This window comes from Scyliorhinus torazame, chromosome 6, assembly GCF_047496885.1.
Source record: "Scyliorhinus torazame isolate Kashiwa2021f chromosome 6, sScyTor2.1, whole genome shotgun sequence".
Classification (NCBI taxonomy): Eukaryota; Metazoa; Chordata; class Chondrichthyes; order Carcharhiniformes; family Scyliorhinidae; genus Scyliorhinus; species Scyliorhinus torazame.
This window is the reverse complement of record NC_092712.1, coordinates 135,318,318-135,334,220: the sequence shown is the minus strand read 5'-3', so window position 1 is coordinate 135,334,220 and position 15,903 is coordinate 135,318,318. Positions and strand designations below refer to the sequence as shown.

At 47.6% G+C, this 15,903-nt stretch overlaps 1 protein-coding gene across 2 annotated transcripts in view; it reads right to left on the bottom strand.

The window, feature by feature from the left end:
* The window catches only part of LOC140425033 (cullin-1), a 177,511-nt gene that overhangs the window by 13,199 nt on the left and 148,409 nt on the right, over window positions 1-15,903 (bottom strand). For both annotated transcript variants that reach the window (XM_072508821.1, XM_072508822.1), the window contains exon 21: window positions 2,273-2,386. In XM_072508821.1, coding sequence (XP_072364922.1) covers window positions 2,273-2,386 — 114 coding nt within the window. The remainder of the gene's footprint in view (window positions 1-2,272; window positions 2,387-15,903) is intronic.

The following is a 15,903-nucleotide window of genomic DNA, read 5'->3' as shown; positions in this document are numbered from 1 at the left end:
CTCCAGGGCAAAGAGTTCCAGAGATTCACCATCCTCAGCAAGAAGAAATTTCTACGCACATCGGTTTTAAATGACCGGCCCTTTATCTTGTAGCTATGTCCCCTTGTTCAAGACTCTCCCACTAGTAAAAATATCTCACAATCTACCCCGACAAACCCCAAGTTTTAATAAGGTCATTCTTCACTCTTCTAAATTTTAAGGAATACAGACCCAGACTATTTAATCTGTCTTAATAGGACAACCCTCTCATTCCAGGAATTAGTCTGGTGAATCTCCTTTGGACTGCCTCCAATGTGACTATATCCTTTTTTAAAAATAAGGAGACCAAAACCGTATGCAGTATTATAGGCCTCATCAAAACCCTGTGCAACTGCAACAAAACTAACTCCAACCCCATTGCAATAAAAGCCAAAATGCCTTTTGACTTCTTAACTACTTGTTGGACCTTGCTAGCTCTTTGTGATTCACGTACTAGAACACCTAGATCCCTCTGCACTTCACTTACCTGCAGTCTCTCACCATTTAGATAATAACCTGCCTTTTGATTCCTCCTACTGAAATGCATAACCTCGCACTTCCCCCACATTGAACTCGATTTGCTAGGTTTTCGCCCAGTCACCCAATCTATCTATATCACATTGCAGAATCACAATATCCTCATCACAACATGCCCTTCTACCTATTTTTGTATCATCGATAAATTTGGAAACCATACATTCTGTTCCTTCCTCCACGTACCCTCCCCTCAGCTCCACTCGTCCTCTTCAGAAACGAGGCAGGGACTGACAAAAAGCAATCCCCTCTCTCAAATCATATTTCCCATAATTGACTCAAAAATGATCTTACTAACACAGCGTAGCAGAATAAGGATAATCAACAGCACAGGCCATCACACTTACGTTTCGCACTCCCCTACAGGTAAAAAAGACAGCAACAAAAAGTCAACAACTTGATCAACATGGAGTAACAATAAGGATTATCAAAGAACCACAGAGTTAATTGCAGGATAAAGAAATGTTCCATGTCGCATGAGAATGCAAAGGATAAAGCAGGTTCAACTAGCATTCTTCAGGTTCTTTCAAGGATTCCAGATTGAATCACAGGATACCATCACTTCCACCATGCTATCTCTCCGATGCTCAGGCAATCAACAGCCTCTGCCCCAGCTGGGTGGGAATGACTCGATCCGCTTGGCCACTTTCAATCCCTCACGATGAGCATAGACTACAGTACGATACAAGACCAGTGACTGACGGGCCCTACCAACCTCCAAACTCGAAGACAGGATACGCTGTGCTCCATCAAATCGGATGCATCCAGCATCCAAATCAAGATTACCAAAACATGGCAGCCAATTCTCGAAACTCAATTGGGAATTAATTTCCCATCTCTCACCAGGAACTGGGCTCAGGCAGACATCCCACAGAGGCGCCATCTCCCAAACTCCTCAGGAAAGACGGCACACCATGCAGCAGGATTTCAATGACACAAAGGTGGCCCCCATCATGGATAGTGCTCTTTAGAGTGCAAGAACCCTCTCATGTGATTCTTTTAAAATGTCCCCTGAAGTACCTTGAAATGAGCTCCCACGATCTGCACCACAAGAGCCAAAATTCTCAATCAAGGCAACTTCTTCAATGGTGGCATCACCTGATGCACACAGCATCGCCAAGGTGAGAGCCCATTCAGCAGCAACTGTGCACACTACAAGCTGGGTCGCACTCCAGCAGACTCCGACCGCCACAAACAATCAAAATTTTAAACATTTTATCTCAACTCTTTTTTGCAAAAAGACCAATCAGGAACTTCCAAGGACATGGCACATACCCCAAGAAAAAACATGTACGAATTATGCACCAGGATGAAATGACGGATTATAAAACGAGTAGCGCCGGAGCTCTGCACCCGCACTCACATCACATGACCCAATAATTTTACTTTTTAAATAGTGCTGCAAACAACTACACAACCTATTTTTGAAGTCTCTAAATAATCCAATCCAAGGAATCTAAGAACTTTGAGAGTTTAAAAATTTAACGGAAGCCATTAAAAAATGTAGTTTACATTTTGTTTTTCATAGAGGTCATCAATAACCGTTCATATTTTGCTTCCAAGGAAGAAGACTGCGAAGACTATTAAAAGTGGAGGAATTGAGCTGGGCAGAAGAGAAATTGGTTGCAACTGTCCATCTCCACTGCCCTTGCACATATTTAAATACCTTGATTAAGGAATAGTTAGTATACAAGGAAATGTGTTTATCTGATGAACCTACCTTAATGACTGGGACTCTAGGCTTGAACCTTGAAGAGAGCTGATTCAGTACCTCTGCCAGTAACTGCTGATGTTTCAGAACTTTTCTCATCTTCATTATTCGTACAATTGCAGCCTTGGAAATAGAAAGAAGATCAGGGAATGGAAGATTACACCACTCGTTTAACAGCAGATTGAAATCATAGAATGCTATGGCACAGGAGGTGGTTATTTGGCCCAATGCTGTTGTGCCCGCTCTTTGCGCAGAAATCCCAGTGCCCTCCCTTCCTCCCTTTTCCTCAAAGCCCTGCTAGCTCTTTCCTTTGGCTATTTATTCAACTTCCTTTTGAATGTTATTACTAAAGCTGCTTCCATCACCCTTTCAGGAAGTACATTCCAGATCATAACTCAGTGTACATACAAAAAAAGTGTCTGTTCAATTTACCCGTTTCTTTTGCCAATTGCTCTAAACAATGTGCCCTCTGGTTACTGATCCACCTCCCACTTATTGATTCCATTAAAGTCCTTCATAATTTACACAAGCAGCAGTAGACAATGCTCCCTCTATTTTTTTTCTGGAGTTCATAGACGATTTATTTCAGAGCATGGCCCCTTTAAGTTTTTTTGCATGGTAATGGTAATTTAAAGCAGCCAACTTGTACACAGCCAGTATGGGGGCTTTCAGGTCGTTATGCAGAATGAACATCATCAGTAGACCATGCTCGAGACTGCTCTGCCATTTAATAAGATCATGGCTGATCTTCTACATCAACCAACTTCTCCCTTCCTGCCATACCCCATTTCCAAGTTGTTATGCATCGCCCATGAATATACTTAACAACTAACCCCCACAGCGGAGAGAAAACATTTCTCATCTAAATGGCTGAGCCTTTATACTAAGAACATGACCTCATGTTCTAGACTTTCCAGCCATTTATCCTGTCAAGCCCTCTAAGAATTTTAAACATTTCAACAAAATCACTTCATCTTTCTAAACTCCAGAGGACAATGGTCCACTCAACGTGATCTCTTATCCTTGAATAGCACTTTATCTTGGGAATTAACCAATGTGCTTTGTTGCATCCTCTTGAAGGCAAATGTATCTGTTTTTAGGTAGGAAGACCAAAACTACACAGCACCCTAGGTGTGGCCTCACTAAAACGCCATATAATTGCAGCAAAAATGTTCTTTTCAACTTCAGCCCCTTTGTTCACTATGGCTGCTTATTAACTTCTAAGTACAAGGAACCACACATCCCTCCAAACATCGAACAGTGCCTCGCCATTTAAAATATGCTCTGCTTTTCTATTTAATCCCACATTATATTCCACGTGCCACTTTCTCACACACCCACTTAGCCTTCTTTGCATCCTCCTCACAGCTTACTTCCCACCTAGTTCTATATCGTCAGCAACTTGGAAACAATATATTTGGCCCCCTCATTTAAGTCATTGATATTGCAAATAGCTGGACAACTTCATTCAATGTCCCCCAATCTTCACTGCTCGCAGAAACCCCCAGCTTCTCTAATCTCTCTATGTAGCTGAAGTCTCACATCCCAGTAACATTCTGGTAAATCTCCTCTGCATCCCAAACATAGAACATACAATGCAGAAGGAGGCCATTTGGCCCATCGAGTCTGCACCAACCCACTTAAGCCCTCACTTCCACCCTATCCCCGTAACCCCACCTAATCTTTTTCTTTGGTCACTTAAGAGCAATTATCATGGCCAATCCACCTAACCTGCACGTCTTTGGACTGTGGGAGGAAACCGGAGCACCCGGAGGAAACCCACGCAGACACGGGGAGAACGTACAGACTCCACACAGACACCGACCCAGCAGGGAATCAGAACTGGGACCCTGGCGCTGTGAAGTCGCAGTGCTAGCCACTTGTGCTACTGTGCTGCCCCAAGACCTTGATATCCATCCTCAAGTATGCTGCTAAAAAGTAGACACTATACTCCATAAAGTGCAAGTCAGGCATCAGCTGAAGGTTTTGCAAAACCTCCTTGCTTTTGTACTTAATGGCTGGGATTCTTCAAAACGGCAGCTAAGTGTTGACGCCGGCGACAACGGGCTTCTTGGCACATTCGCACGGCGGCCACTTCTACGCCGGACCCGCGCATAATGGGGGACCCACACAGTGGTGCGGTGCAGAAGAAGGTAGCCCCCCCCCCCCCCCCCCCGGCCACCAGATCACGCGCGCCAATCGGTGGCTTCCGATCGCGGGCCTGGCCATTGTGGAGCCCCTCCCCTCTACTACCAGGAGGGCCACCGCAGCCGCAACGCCGAGCTCCCACCGGGTGGAATCATACGTGAACCACGTTGGTGGGACCTTGGCAGGTCGACTGCGGAGAGTCGCCACGGGGGCCTCTTTCAACAGCCCCCGACCAGCGCTGCATTGACTGCGCGCGACCAGCGCCGATTCTCCGATCGTCGGAGGTTCGCGTCCCAGCATCGAACGCGAATTTGGCGCGGAGGCTCAGAGAATCCTAGCCCATGTCTCGGTTTCTAAAGCTAAAGGTCCCAGACTGGATTTTTTCTAGAATTCTTCAACTAGGAGCAGAATAGAGCAAGCCTTCACAGAAAAGTAATTTTTAATACAGTATTTTAAGTTCCAATTTAGAAAATTACAGCATAAATTATACAACATCATGTGGCCCAAACCTGTCTGAATATTTCTCGTCACAAGTCTCCTTACCGAAGTTCATCTTTCCGACAATGGTAGTAGGGAGGGAGCAAGTCCCCAGCACAGTTTTATACAGCTGGTCAGGTTTTAAGAACAACTTGCATTTCTAAAGCACATTCAACACAGGGTGCTTCACAGGCTTGTTACCAAAAAACATCTGATACTGAACCACAAAGGGAGTAGGACAGATGCCAAAACCTTTGTCAAAGAGGGAGAGTGTAAAGAGGTTTAAGGACGAATGTCAAGAGCTTAGCATCTAGGCAACTGAAGGCACAGCTGAAGTGGTGCAGCACTTAAATCAGCAACGTGCAAGAGATCAGAAATCAAGCAATGCAGAGTTATTGAATGGTTGCAGGGCTGGGCTGGAGGAGGTTAGAGATAGGTAGAGACAAAGTCATGGAGAGACTGAAAACAGAAATGAGAATTTTAAATTTGTGGGATTGCCAGACTGGGATCCAATGTAGATTTAGCAAATGTATGGGTGATTAGTGAATGAGACTTGATGGTAGTTAAGAAAAAAGGAAATAGTAGTCCATTCAGCCTCCCGAGCCTGCTCTGCCATTCAACGATTAGATCATGGCTGATCAACGTCAACACCATTTAGCCCGCATTACTGAGGCTAGCTATGAGTGCAGCTTTGGAACAGTGCACACTTGAGAGTTTGCGGAGTGGGGAATTTGCTGAGTGGAGAGTTAGATGAGGAGGTGATCCTTTCCATTTGCTTTTTCTACCTTTTCCATGTTGTAGGAATTGGTTTTGCCTCTACTACGGGGAAAGGAACTAGCTGTCTGAATATCTGGTGTAAGGATCCTTCTAGCTTGTTCTGTTTATTCCCTGCGTATTCTCTTATTTTATTTCTTTTCACTTCTTTTATTTTTGCTGTTGCATTTTTAATTCATGGATTTCAATGGACCTGTGATATTAAAGCAAAAGCAGTCTGTACAGAAGTTTCCGGAAGGCTGTGCTGCTTTAGACTGGTGATTAGAGGTTGGCTGGCATCAGTGATGACTCGGTTTGATTGATTTGCTGGTGGCCAATGAACTGGCCGAAAAGGCTGTGCTCTGCCTGTTAACAGGTGGTGATTGGACCTAATACCATTGGAATGTTTTCAAAGCCACGAGTTTCCTGTTTATTTCACTTTAGATTCCTCCATCCAGGCTGCAGAATCAAACCAATTGTCCCCAAAAAGATCTAACTAATCCTCTCCATAAGGCCACAGTTAGGGCTGACTCTCTTTTCAGCCAGACTGCGTGTCATTTTCTTGAGACTGCAAAGGCTTGAAGCCAAACCATGAGCTGAAGGCTTGATGTGAAATAAAGTGTCTATACAGAAAGATATATGTCTGGATGTGAGCCTGGAGCTGAAGGCTTAGATTGATAAGAAAAAAAGAGTGTCTCTCCGGAAAGCCTGTTGCCAATGAGTACTAAATTTTCTAACCTGAATGAATGACTGTGAAGAAGACCATCACTAGCTGCAAGCCAGAGATTTTAATCAGCAAGCGTGCTGCAAGGAAAGCGTGCTAAAGAATCGCCATTGCATGCAAAGGCCCTTATCTTTTGACCTTCATTTTTATTTTTATGAATGAGACTGAATGCTGTTGTTTTCCTTTGCTAGGCTACTGATGTCAGTAAAATCGTTCTAGAATCTGCTTTATTGAAACAAAAGCAGCACAACCATCTGGAATCTGTTGGTTTGAATTACAGACGACTTCACAGCAGTGCCTTAGATTCAGAGGTCAATCTTCAGTTTAAACCAACCTAGGCTTCCACTCGAATTAAAGGCACAGTCCCATCAATCATTCATGGATCAAAAGGCAAGGTGTTAAAAGCAAATAAGAACAAAAAGAGGAAACAGGGGTTAAACTGGACAATTCTTACAGAGGCTCTAAGAGAAGTCATACTCCTAGAGGAACTTAAGAATCTCCTACCTCCTACAGTAAGAACCCAAGACCAGAGGGTGAAGACTGCTAGTCAGGCAGCAATTATGGTTGACGATTAGGAGCTAATCCATAAATTTAAACCTTTGTTCAGTCACCCCCGTACTTTTGAAAAGGATAGGAAGTGGGAGAGTGAAAGGAAGGCACGTAGCCAAGGTAGAGAATGGATAGCTGGAAGTGCTCAGAGTTCTCCTTCTCAGATCAGGGCTAAGGTAATGAGGGGAGAGGTGAGACTTGGAAGTCTAGGTGTTACCACTGTAACAAAGTGGACCTGTTCATTCAGTGTGATGGATGTTGCAAGGAAAGCCCATGGGACTTGTGGGAGTTCCTAAGGAGGATTCTGAAAAGGGAACAAAAGTGGAGAATACAACAGAGCAGACTGTAGCTTTAACTAGACTTAAGAGATCCGAAGTAAACACTGCTGTGGGAGGTATGAGAAATGAGGTAGATGAGAGGTATGGCAGGTTTGTGTCTAAGGGGGGGGGGGGGTCACCACATTTTCCTCAACTGATCCTAAGGAACACAGGCGCTACTCAATCTCTCATACTGGAGAAGGATTTGGTTTGCCCTCCAGAGAGCGGAGGTATTAGTGATGGGGATAGGTGGAGATTATATCCCAGTTCCATTGTACAATATACAATTCGGTTCCCACTGCCATGGGAAAGCGGGCAGCATAATCAAAGATACCTCCCACCCGGCTTACTCACTCTTCCAACTTCTTCCATCGGGCAGGAGATGCAGAAGTCCGCGAACACGCACTAACAGATTCAAAAACAGCTTCTCCCCTGCTGTTTCGACTCCTAAATGACCCTCTTATGGGACTTATGGACTGCTCTGATCACTTCACACACCTTCACCCAATGCCTGTGTCTATGTATTTACATTGAGTATTTTAGGTTTGCCTTATTGTGTATTTTCTTTTCATGTACAGAATGACCTGTTTGAGCTGCACGCAGAACAATTCTTTTCACTGTACCTCGGTACACATGACAATAAACCAATCCAATCGGAGTGAGATTTAGTGTCAAGTCCAGTAGTTGTCAGAGTGATTAAGGAATTCACAGTGGCCAGAGTAGTCTAAATTCTGGGGAATGATTTGGCAGAGTGAGGGATGTAACTTCAGCCATGATTACAGAGAGTCCGAAGAAAGTACCGCAGATCGCACATGAGATGCCAACGGTAGCGCATGTTGAGAGTTAAGAAAACCCATTGGGCAGCAAGTGACTCAAAGAAAGAAATGTTGAAAGACATCAAAATCACATATCAAATGACAATGGTAGTGAATCTGATTTGGCTGATACTGATGAAATTATTTCTACGGGAATGATTCCTAACAGACATATCAGGGAGGGGAAACTTACCCGGATGCTTTCTACCAGGAGACAGTCACACCACTTACGGTTTTGATTTTGTCAATGGTCAGGGGGCATGAGATTGCAACTGTGAGGGCGGCAGGTTAAGTGGTCCCAGAAGGGCAGGTGCCTTTGCAATTGTCCAATAGATCGGAGATTCTATCAGCTTATCTGGATGTTTGTGGCGGCTGCAGAGTGGATGAACAAACTGACCATGGCACTGTGGTACAGGCAGCCATTCAACTAGGGGGAGCAAAAAGAAATGTAGTGGTAGCAGGGGACAGTATATAATGAGGGGGATTGACAGTTCACTACAGCAAAGAGTGAATGTCCAGAAGGCTGCGTTGTCTTCCAAGTGCCAGGTATTTGGTATTGCTCAGGGCTGGAGAGAAACTTGTAGTGGGAGGGGATGGACCCATTGTTCCACGAAGGTATGAGGGACATAGGTAAAACTAGGAAAGACTTGTTTAGGGAGTTTGAGGAGCTAGGTAGCAAATTCAAAAAGCAGAATCTCTACAGTAACAATCTCTGGATTATTACCGAAATAACATGCAAATTGTCACAGGGTACATAAAATGAGAGATTTGAATACGTGGCTCAAAGACTGGTTCTGAGAGAAGTGGGTCTGAGTTTGGGGGGTACTGGCAGCAGTACTGGGGAAGTCGGGGCTCTAATGTTGAAACTGTCTCCACCTGAACTGAGCTGCATTAACTAGAGAATTAGAAAAAGTTTGGGTTGAGATGGGAAATGATAATGGCAAGAAGTCACGTGTGGGAGCAGTGTACAGGCCCCGAACTGTAACTACACGGCAGGACAGAGTATAAGGAGATAATGGGAGCATATCATTAACAACGATAATCATGGGGATTTTCATCAATATTTGGACTGAGAAAGCCTGACCACAAAAGTGGCAAATGGGTCTTTTTCTCTTTAGTAGGATGTAATGAGTGGTGTGCCACAGGGATCAGTACTGGGGCCTCAATTTTTTACAATTAATATAAATTACTTGGATTATGGTTGTTAAATCTGTTGATGATACAAAGATAGATAGAAAAGCCAGTTGCGAAGAGGCCATAAGCAGGCTACAAAGGGACATGGGGGGTCGGTTAGCTCAGTTGGCTGGATAGTGATGCGGAGCCACCCTACCAGTGTAGGTTCATTTGCTGTACCGGCTGAGGTTATTCATGAAGGCAACCCCCCCACCCCCTCCCCTCCCCCTTCCCCCTTCTCAGACTTCCTTTTAGCCCAAGGTGTGGTGATCCTCAGGTTAAATCACCCACAGCCAGCTTTCAAGGGGAGAACAGCCAATGATCCTCTGGGTCTGGCAAAATTTATACTTTTACAAAGAGAAATAGATAGTGTGTGTGCAAAGATCAAGCAAATGGGAGTATAACATGAGTAAATGTGAAATTGTCCATTTTGGCAGGAAGAATATAAAAACACAATCTAAATTGTGAGAGATTGCAGAGCAGAGGTTTAGAGGGATCTGGGTGACCTAATGCATAAATCACAAAAGGCTAATATACAAGTACAGCAAGTAATTAGGAAAGCTAATACAAGTGTTATTGTTTATTATGAGGGGAATTGAATATGAACGTCAGAGATTAAACTTCAGTTGTACAGGGTATTGGTGAGACATATTTGGAGTACTGTGTACAGTATTGGCTCCTTATTTAAGGAAGGATGTAAATGTATTGGAAGGTCAGAAAATGTTTATGAAACTAATGCCAGGAACGGGTTAATTGTCTTACGAGGGTATGGTTGGATAGGCTCGGGGGGTTTGTATCGGCTGGAGTTTAAAAGAGTAAGAAGCAGTGGCGGGAGTGGCCGGGGTCAGCCGACTTACGGGAGTGCTTTGGGGGGAGCAACGCAGCTAGCGGGGGACATAGATGGGGGGGGGGGGGGGGGGAAACTGGGTTGTTGCTGCATTGGCCAATGGTGAGCTAGGGCTCGGAGAGAGAGTCGGGACGGGGGTCTGCCGCTGGGGGGAATGGAGTGCGCGGGAGGCGTGGGCACGTGGCTGACCTCAAAAAGGGGACGGCAAATCGGCACGGGGGGAAGCCCCCTGATCCGGCTGATAACTTGGAACGTGAGAGGCCTGAACGGGCCGGTCAAGAGGGCCCGTGTGTTCGCACACCTGAAAGCAGATGTGGTTATGCTCCAAGAGACGCATTTGAGGGTGGCAGATCAGGTTAGGCTGAGAAAGGGGTGGGCAGGGCATGTTTTCCACCCCAGGGCAGGGTTTGGACGCAAAGAATCGAGGGGTGGCGATTTTGGTGGGGAAGCGGGTGTCGTTTGAGACGCTGACCATCGTGGCAGACAATGGAGGTAGGTATGTGATGGTGAGTGGTAAGCTGCAGGAGGTGTGGGTGGCATTTGTGAATGTATATGCCCCGAATTGAGACGATGCCGGATTTATGCGGCGCATGTTGGGCCGGATTCCGGACATGGAGGCAGGGAGTTTGATAATTGGGGGGGGGGGGGGGGGGGGGGGGTCCGGCCATAGCCATCTCAGACCATGCCCCGCATTGGGTGGAGCTGGAGCTAGGGGAGGATCGGGACCAACGCCCGCTGTGGCATCTGAATGTGGGCTTGCTGGCGGATGAGGTGGTGAGCGGGCGGATCCGGGGGTGCATTGAAAGCTATCTAGAGGCTAACGATAATGGGGAGGTGCAGGTGGGGGTAGTCTGGGAGGCGCTGAAGGCGGTGATTAGGGGAGAGCTACTCTCCACTAGGGCCCACAAGGAGAGGAGAGAGAGGGAGAGATTGGTGGGGGAGATTTTAAGGGTGGATAGGAGGTATGCAGAGGTCCCCGAGGAGGGACTACTCAAGGAGCGACGAATCCTCCAGGCCGAGTTCGACCAGTTGACCACCAAGAAGGCAGAGGTGCAGTGGAGGAAAGCGCAAGGGACTGTGTATGAGTACGGGGAGAAGGCTAGCCGGATGTTGGCACACCAGCTTCGGAAGCGGGAGGCAGCAAGGGAGATTGGGGGAGTTAGGGATAAAGGGGGGGAACACGGTGCGGAGTGCGGTGGGAATAAATGGGGTATTTAGTGACTTTTATGAGGGGCTGTATAGGTCTGCCCCGACGGAGGAGGGGGGATGCGTTGATTTTTGGATCGACTGAGGTTCCCGAGGGTGGAGGAGGAGCAGGTGGCTGAGCTTGGGTCAACGGTAGGGCTGGAAGACCTGACTAAGGGGCTGGGGAGTATGCAGGCGGGGAAGGCACCGGGGCCAGATGGGTTCCCGGTGGAATTTTACTGGAAGTACGTGGACCTGCTGGGCCCTCTATTAGTGAGGACTTTCAATGAGGCGATGGAGGGGGGAGCCCTATCCCCGACGATGTCCAGGGCACTGATCTCGCTGATCTTGAAGCGGGACAAGGACCCATTACACTGTGGGTCGTATAGGCCAATCTCTCTCCTCAACGTGGACGCAAAGCTGTTAGCGAAGGTGTTGGCTACCAGAATTGAGGACTGTGTCCCGGGGGTGATTCACGAGAACCAGGCGGGTTTTGTTAAGGGAAGGCAGCTGAATACCAATGTGCGGAGGCTCCTTGATGTAATCATGATGCCTACAGTGGAGGGGGATGCGGAGATAGTGGCGGCGATGGACGCGGAGAAGGCCTTCAATAGGGTGGAGTGGGGGTACCTCTGGGAAGTATTGAGGAGGTTTGGGTTCGAGGAGGGGTTCATTAGTTGGGTTAGGCTACTTAATGAAGCCCCGGTGGCGAGTGTGGCCACGAATCGGAGGAGGTTGGAATACTTTTGGCTGTACCGGGGGACAAGGCAGGGGTGCCCCCTATCCCCCTTGCTATTTGCATTGGCAATAGAGCCTTTGGCTATGGCTCTAAGGGAGTCCAGGAACTGGAAGGGGCTGGTCCGGGGGGGGTTTTGTTGTATGCCGATGACCTGTTACTGTATGTGGCGGACCCAGTGGGGGGGGATGCTGGAGGGGATGCGGATCCTCAGGGAGTTTGGGGACTTTTCCGGGTATAAGCTCAACACGGGGAAGAGTGAGCTCTTCCTGGTACACCCAGGGGACCAGGGAAGGGGGATAGACGAGCTTCCACTGAAGAGGACGGAAAGGAGTTTTCGGTACCTGGGGGTCCAGGTGGCCAGGAGCTGGGGGGCCCTACACAAGCTCAACTTGACGAGGCTGGTGGAGCAGATGGAGGAGGAGTTTAAAAGGTGGGATATACTGCCACTCTCCTTGGCCGGTAGGGTACAGTCGGTGAAGAAGACTGTGCTCCCGAGGTTCCTTTTTATATTCCAGTGCCTCCCCATCCTGATTCCTAAGGCCTTTTTTAAGCAGGTAAGTAGGAGCATCATGGGATTCTTGTGGGCGAAAAAGACCCCAAGGATGAGAAGGGTGTTTCTGGAGCTGAGTAGGGACAGAGGAGGGTTAGCGTTACCTAATCTGTGTGGGTATTACTGGGCTGCCAATGTGGCGATGATACGCAAGTGGGTAATGGAGGGGGAGGGCGTGGCGTGGAAGAGGCTGGAGATGGCGTCCTGTGTGGGCACGAGTCTGGGAGCGCTGTGTAGCCACCTAAAATAGCTGATTCCCTATTAATTTGGCCAAAACCCGATATAAAATGGCTAACCGAAAAGGCTGATGGGAAAAGCAGCCAACAGGACACAAACGGACAGCTGCAGACAGAATAACGTATTCGGCTCTGGGGAAGTCAGCCCAGATCGATACCTACGACTATTAGCAGCACATCAACACAGACATCTGCAGTTTAATCGGCTATCCCCGGGAACAATTGCAACATATTAGCAATTGAATGCCAGGCCAGACCTCTCGGCGCCTGCAGTGGCCGAAACAAAGACAGGTGAACGACCACCCGCCGATCGAGGAATCGCCCCATTATTGGAGCATATCGAACCCAGTGATTGGAAACAAGTCCAATCACTTGGGACTCCGGGCCAAGGGCCGCCCCGAGAGGCAGGAAGCCCCTGGGCCCAATAAATTGAGGGGCCAAGTTCAGATCTCTCTCTCTCTCTTCTTCTCCTGCTCGCAACCTTCGCAAGACCATCGACCAGAAACAGTAAGTCTGACTCCAGCGATCGCTACCCGATAGAGATTCCTAGCCATCGACCCGTATCAGCCTTTTGAATCCCGCAGGCCAGATCCAATTCGATAAACCATTCGTTTCCCTGACCTGGTGGGCCATCCCCAAAAGTTAAGTATTGGCCAGCAGTGGAGTGGTAGGTTTTGATATGGATAGTAGGATTATTGTGTAAGTATTGATTGCTGTAAATAATAAATGACCGTTGATTTCAATCTTACTAAGCGGTGTGCTGACTTATTAATCATAACTCGAGCTTGAACCACGTGGCGGTATCAGAAAGATACCTGGCGACTTGTGAGCAAAGGTGACATAATCAGAAGTAATAAAACTAAGGCTAATAAGAGCAACAGCTGGTGACAGCACCGCTGCCGCTCCCGCCAACTAGGTACACCACGAGTCCGGTGGTGGCGGCGACTTTGAAAATTTGGGGGTAGCCGCAGGGGTGAGGTAGAGGCTTTGGTTTGGTCCCCGATCCGGGTGAACCATCGGTTTGTCCCGGGGAGAATGGATGGAGGGTTCCTGAGCTGGCACAGGGCAGGAATTAGAAGGATGGGGGACCTGGTTTTAGATGGGACGTTTGTGAGCCTTGGGGCGCTGGAGGAAAAATTTGGGTTTTCCCCCCGGAAATGCCTTCAGGTACATGCAGGTAAGTGCGTTTGTAAGACGGCAGGTGAGGGAGTTCCCGCTGCTTCCAGCACTCAGGATCCAGGATAGGGTGCTCTCGGGGGGGGGGGGACGGACCTCGGTGGAGGAGCTAACGGGTAAATGGGAGGGAGATAGACGAGGGTACGTGGGCAGATGCCCTGGGTAGGGTTAATTCTTCCTCCTCTTGTGCCAGGCTTAGCCTGATACAATTTAAGGTTCTTCACAGAGCGCATATGACAGGGGCGAGGCCGAGCAGGTTCTTTGGGGTGTAAGATAGGTGTGGGAGGTGCTCAGGGAGTCCAGCAAATCATACCCATATGTTCTGGGCGTGCCCGACGCTGGATGGGTTCTGGAGGGGTATTGTGAGGACAGTGTCTAAGATGGTGAACACCCAGGTTAAGCGGAGCTGGGGGTTAGCATTATCTGGGGTATCGGACGAGCTGGGAGTGCAGGAGGCGAAAGAGGCCGGTATTCTGGCCTTTGTGTCCCTGGCAGCCCGGCGGAGGATTCTGTTACAGTGGAAGGATGCAAGGCCCCCCGAGCGTGGAAGCCGGATCAGTGACATGGCAGGGTTCATTAAATTGGAGGGTAAAATTTGCCTTGAGAGGGTTTGTGCAAGGGTTCTTCAGGCAGTGGCAACCGTTCCTAGACTTTCAAGCGGGGAGTTAGGAGGTGGTCGGCAACAGCAACAACCCGGGGGGGGGGGGGGGGGGGGGGGGGGCACTTTGTGTTTTCTACTGTTTATTATTGCTTAATGGGGAGTTTGTATATTGGGGGAATTCATGATGTAGTTGTAAGATGTTGATTTGTGTGTTTTTTGTTTTTGTTTTTTCTGTAAGGTGGGGGGTTTGTTGAAAATATGTAAAAGTACTCCTAAAAAAAAAAAGAGTAAGAAGCGACTTGATTGAAACATACAAGATCCTGGGGGGTCTTGACAAGGTCAATGTAGAGAGAATGTTTCCTCTTGTGGGAGAAGCTACAACAAGGGACCATAGTTTAAAAATATGGAGTTGCCCATTTAGGACAGAGATGAGGAGAAATTATTTTCTCCCAGAGGGTCGTGAGTCTTTCCAAAAGTCAGGAGAAGGCAGAGGTAGACAGATTCTTGGTAAGCATGGGGAGAGGGAGGGGCTATCAAGGGTTGGCGGGAATGAAGATTGCAATCAGATTAGCAATGATCTTATTGAATGGAGGAGCAGGGTCTCGAAAGTCCGAGTGGCAGCAGGGTGGCACAATGGTTAGCATTTCAGGTTCAATTCTGACCTTGGGCGACTGTCTATGTGGAATTTGCATGTTCGCCCCGTATCTGTGTGAATTTCTTCCAGATGTTTTGGTTTCCTCTCGCTGCCCAAAGACGTGTAGGTTAGGTGGGGTTACGGGGATAGGGCAGGGTTAGGGTGTTCTTTCGGAGGGTCGGTGCAGACTCAACAGGCTGAATTCTATGATTCCTGCTCCTAATTCGTATGGTCGAATATTTCTGTATCCTTTGATATCCTTAATATCTAAAAATCCATCAACGTCTGACTGAGCCTCCACAGACCTCTGGGATAGGGAATTCTAAACATTCACCCTTTTGAGTAAAGAAATTCCAACTCATCTCAGTCCTAAATGACCTACCTCTTATTCGGAGACTGTGACCCCTGGTTCTCAGCCTCCCAGCCAAGGGAAACATCCTTCCTGTATCTACCTTAAGAATTTTGTGTGCTTCAATGAGATCAACTCTCATTCTTCTGAACCAGAGAATGCAGGCCAAGTCGCCTCAATCTCTCCTCCAGCATAATCCCACGGATCGGTCTGGTGAACCTTTGTTGCACTCCCTCTATGACAAGTTAGTATGTGGACAGAGAACTTTGGATGAGTTTGAATTTATTGAGGTAGGGTGTTGGGAGGGTGGAGGCCAGCCAGGAAAACAGGACAATAAATGTCTAACGACAATAAAATTGTTACCGAG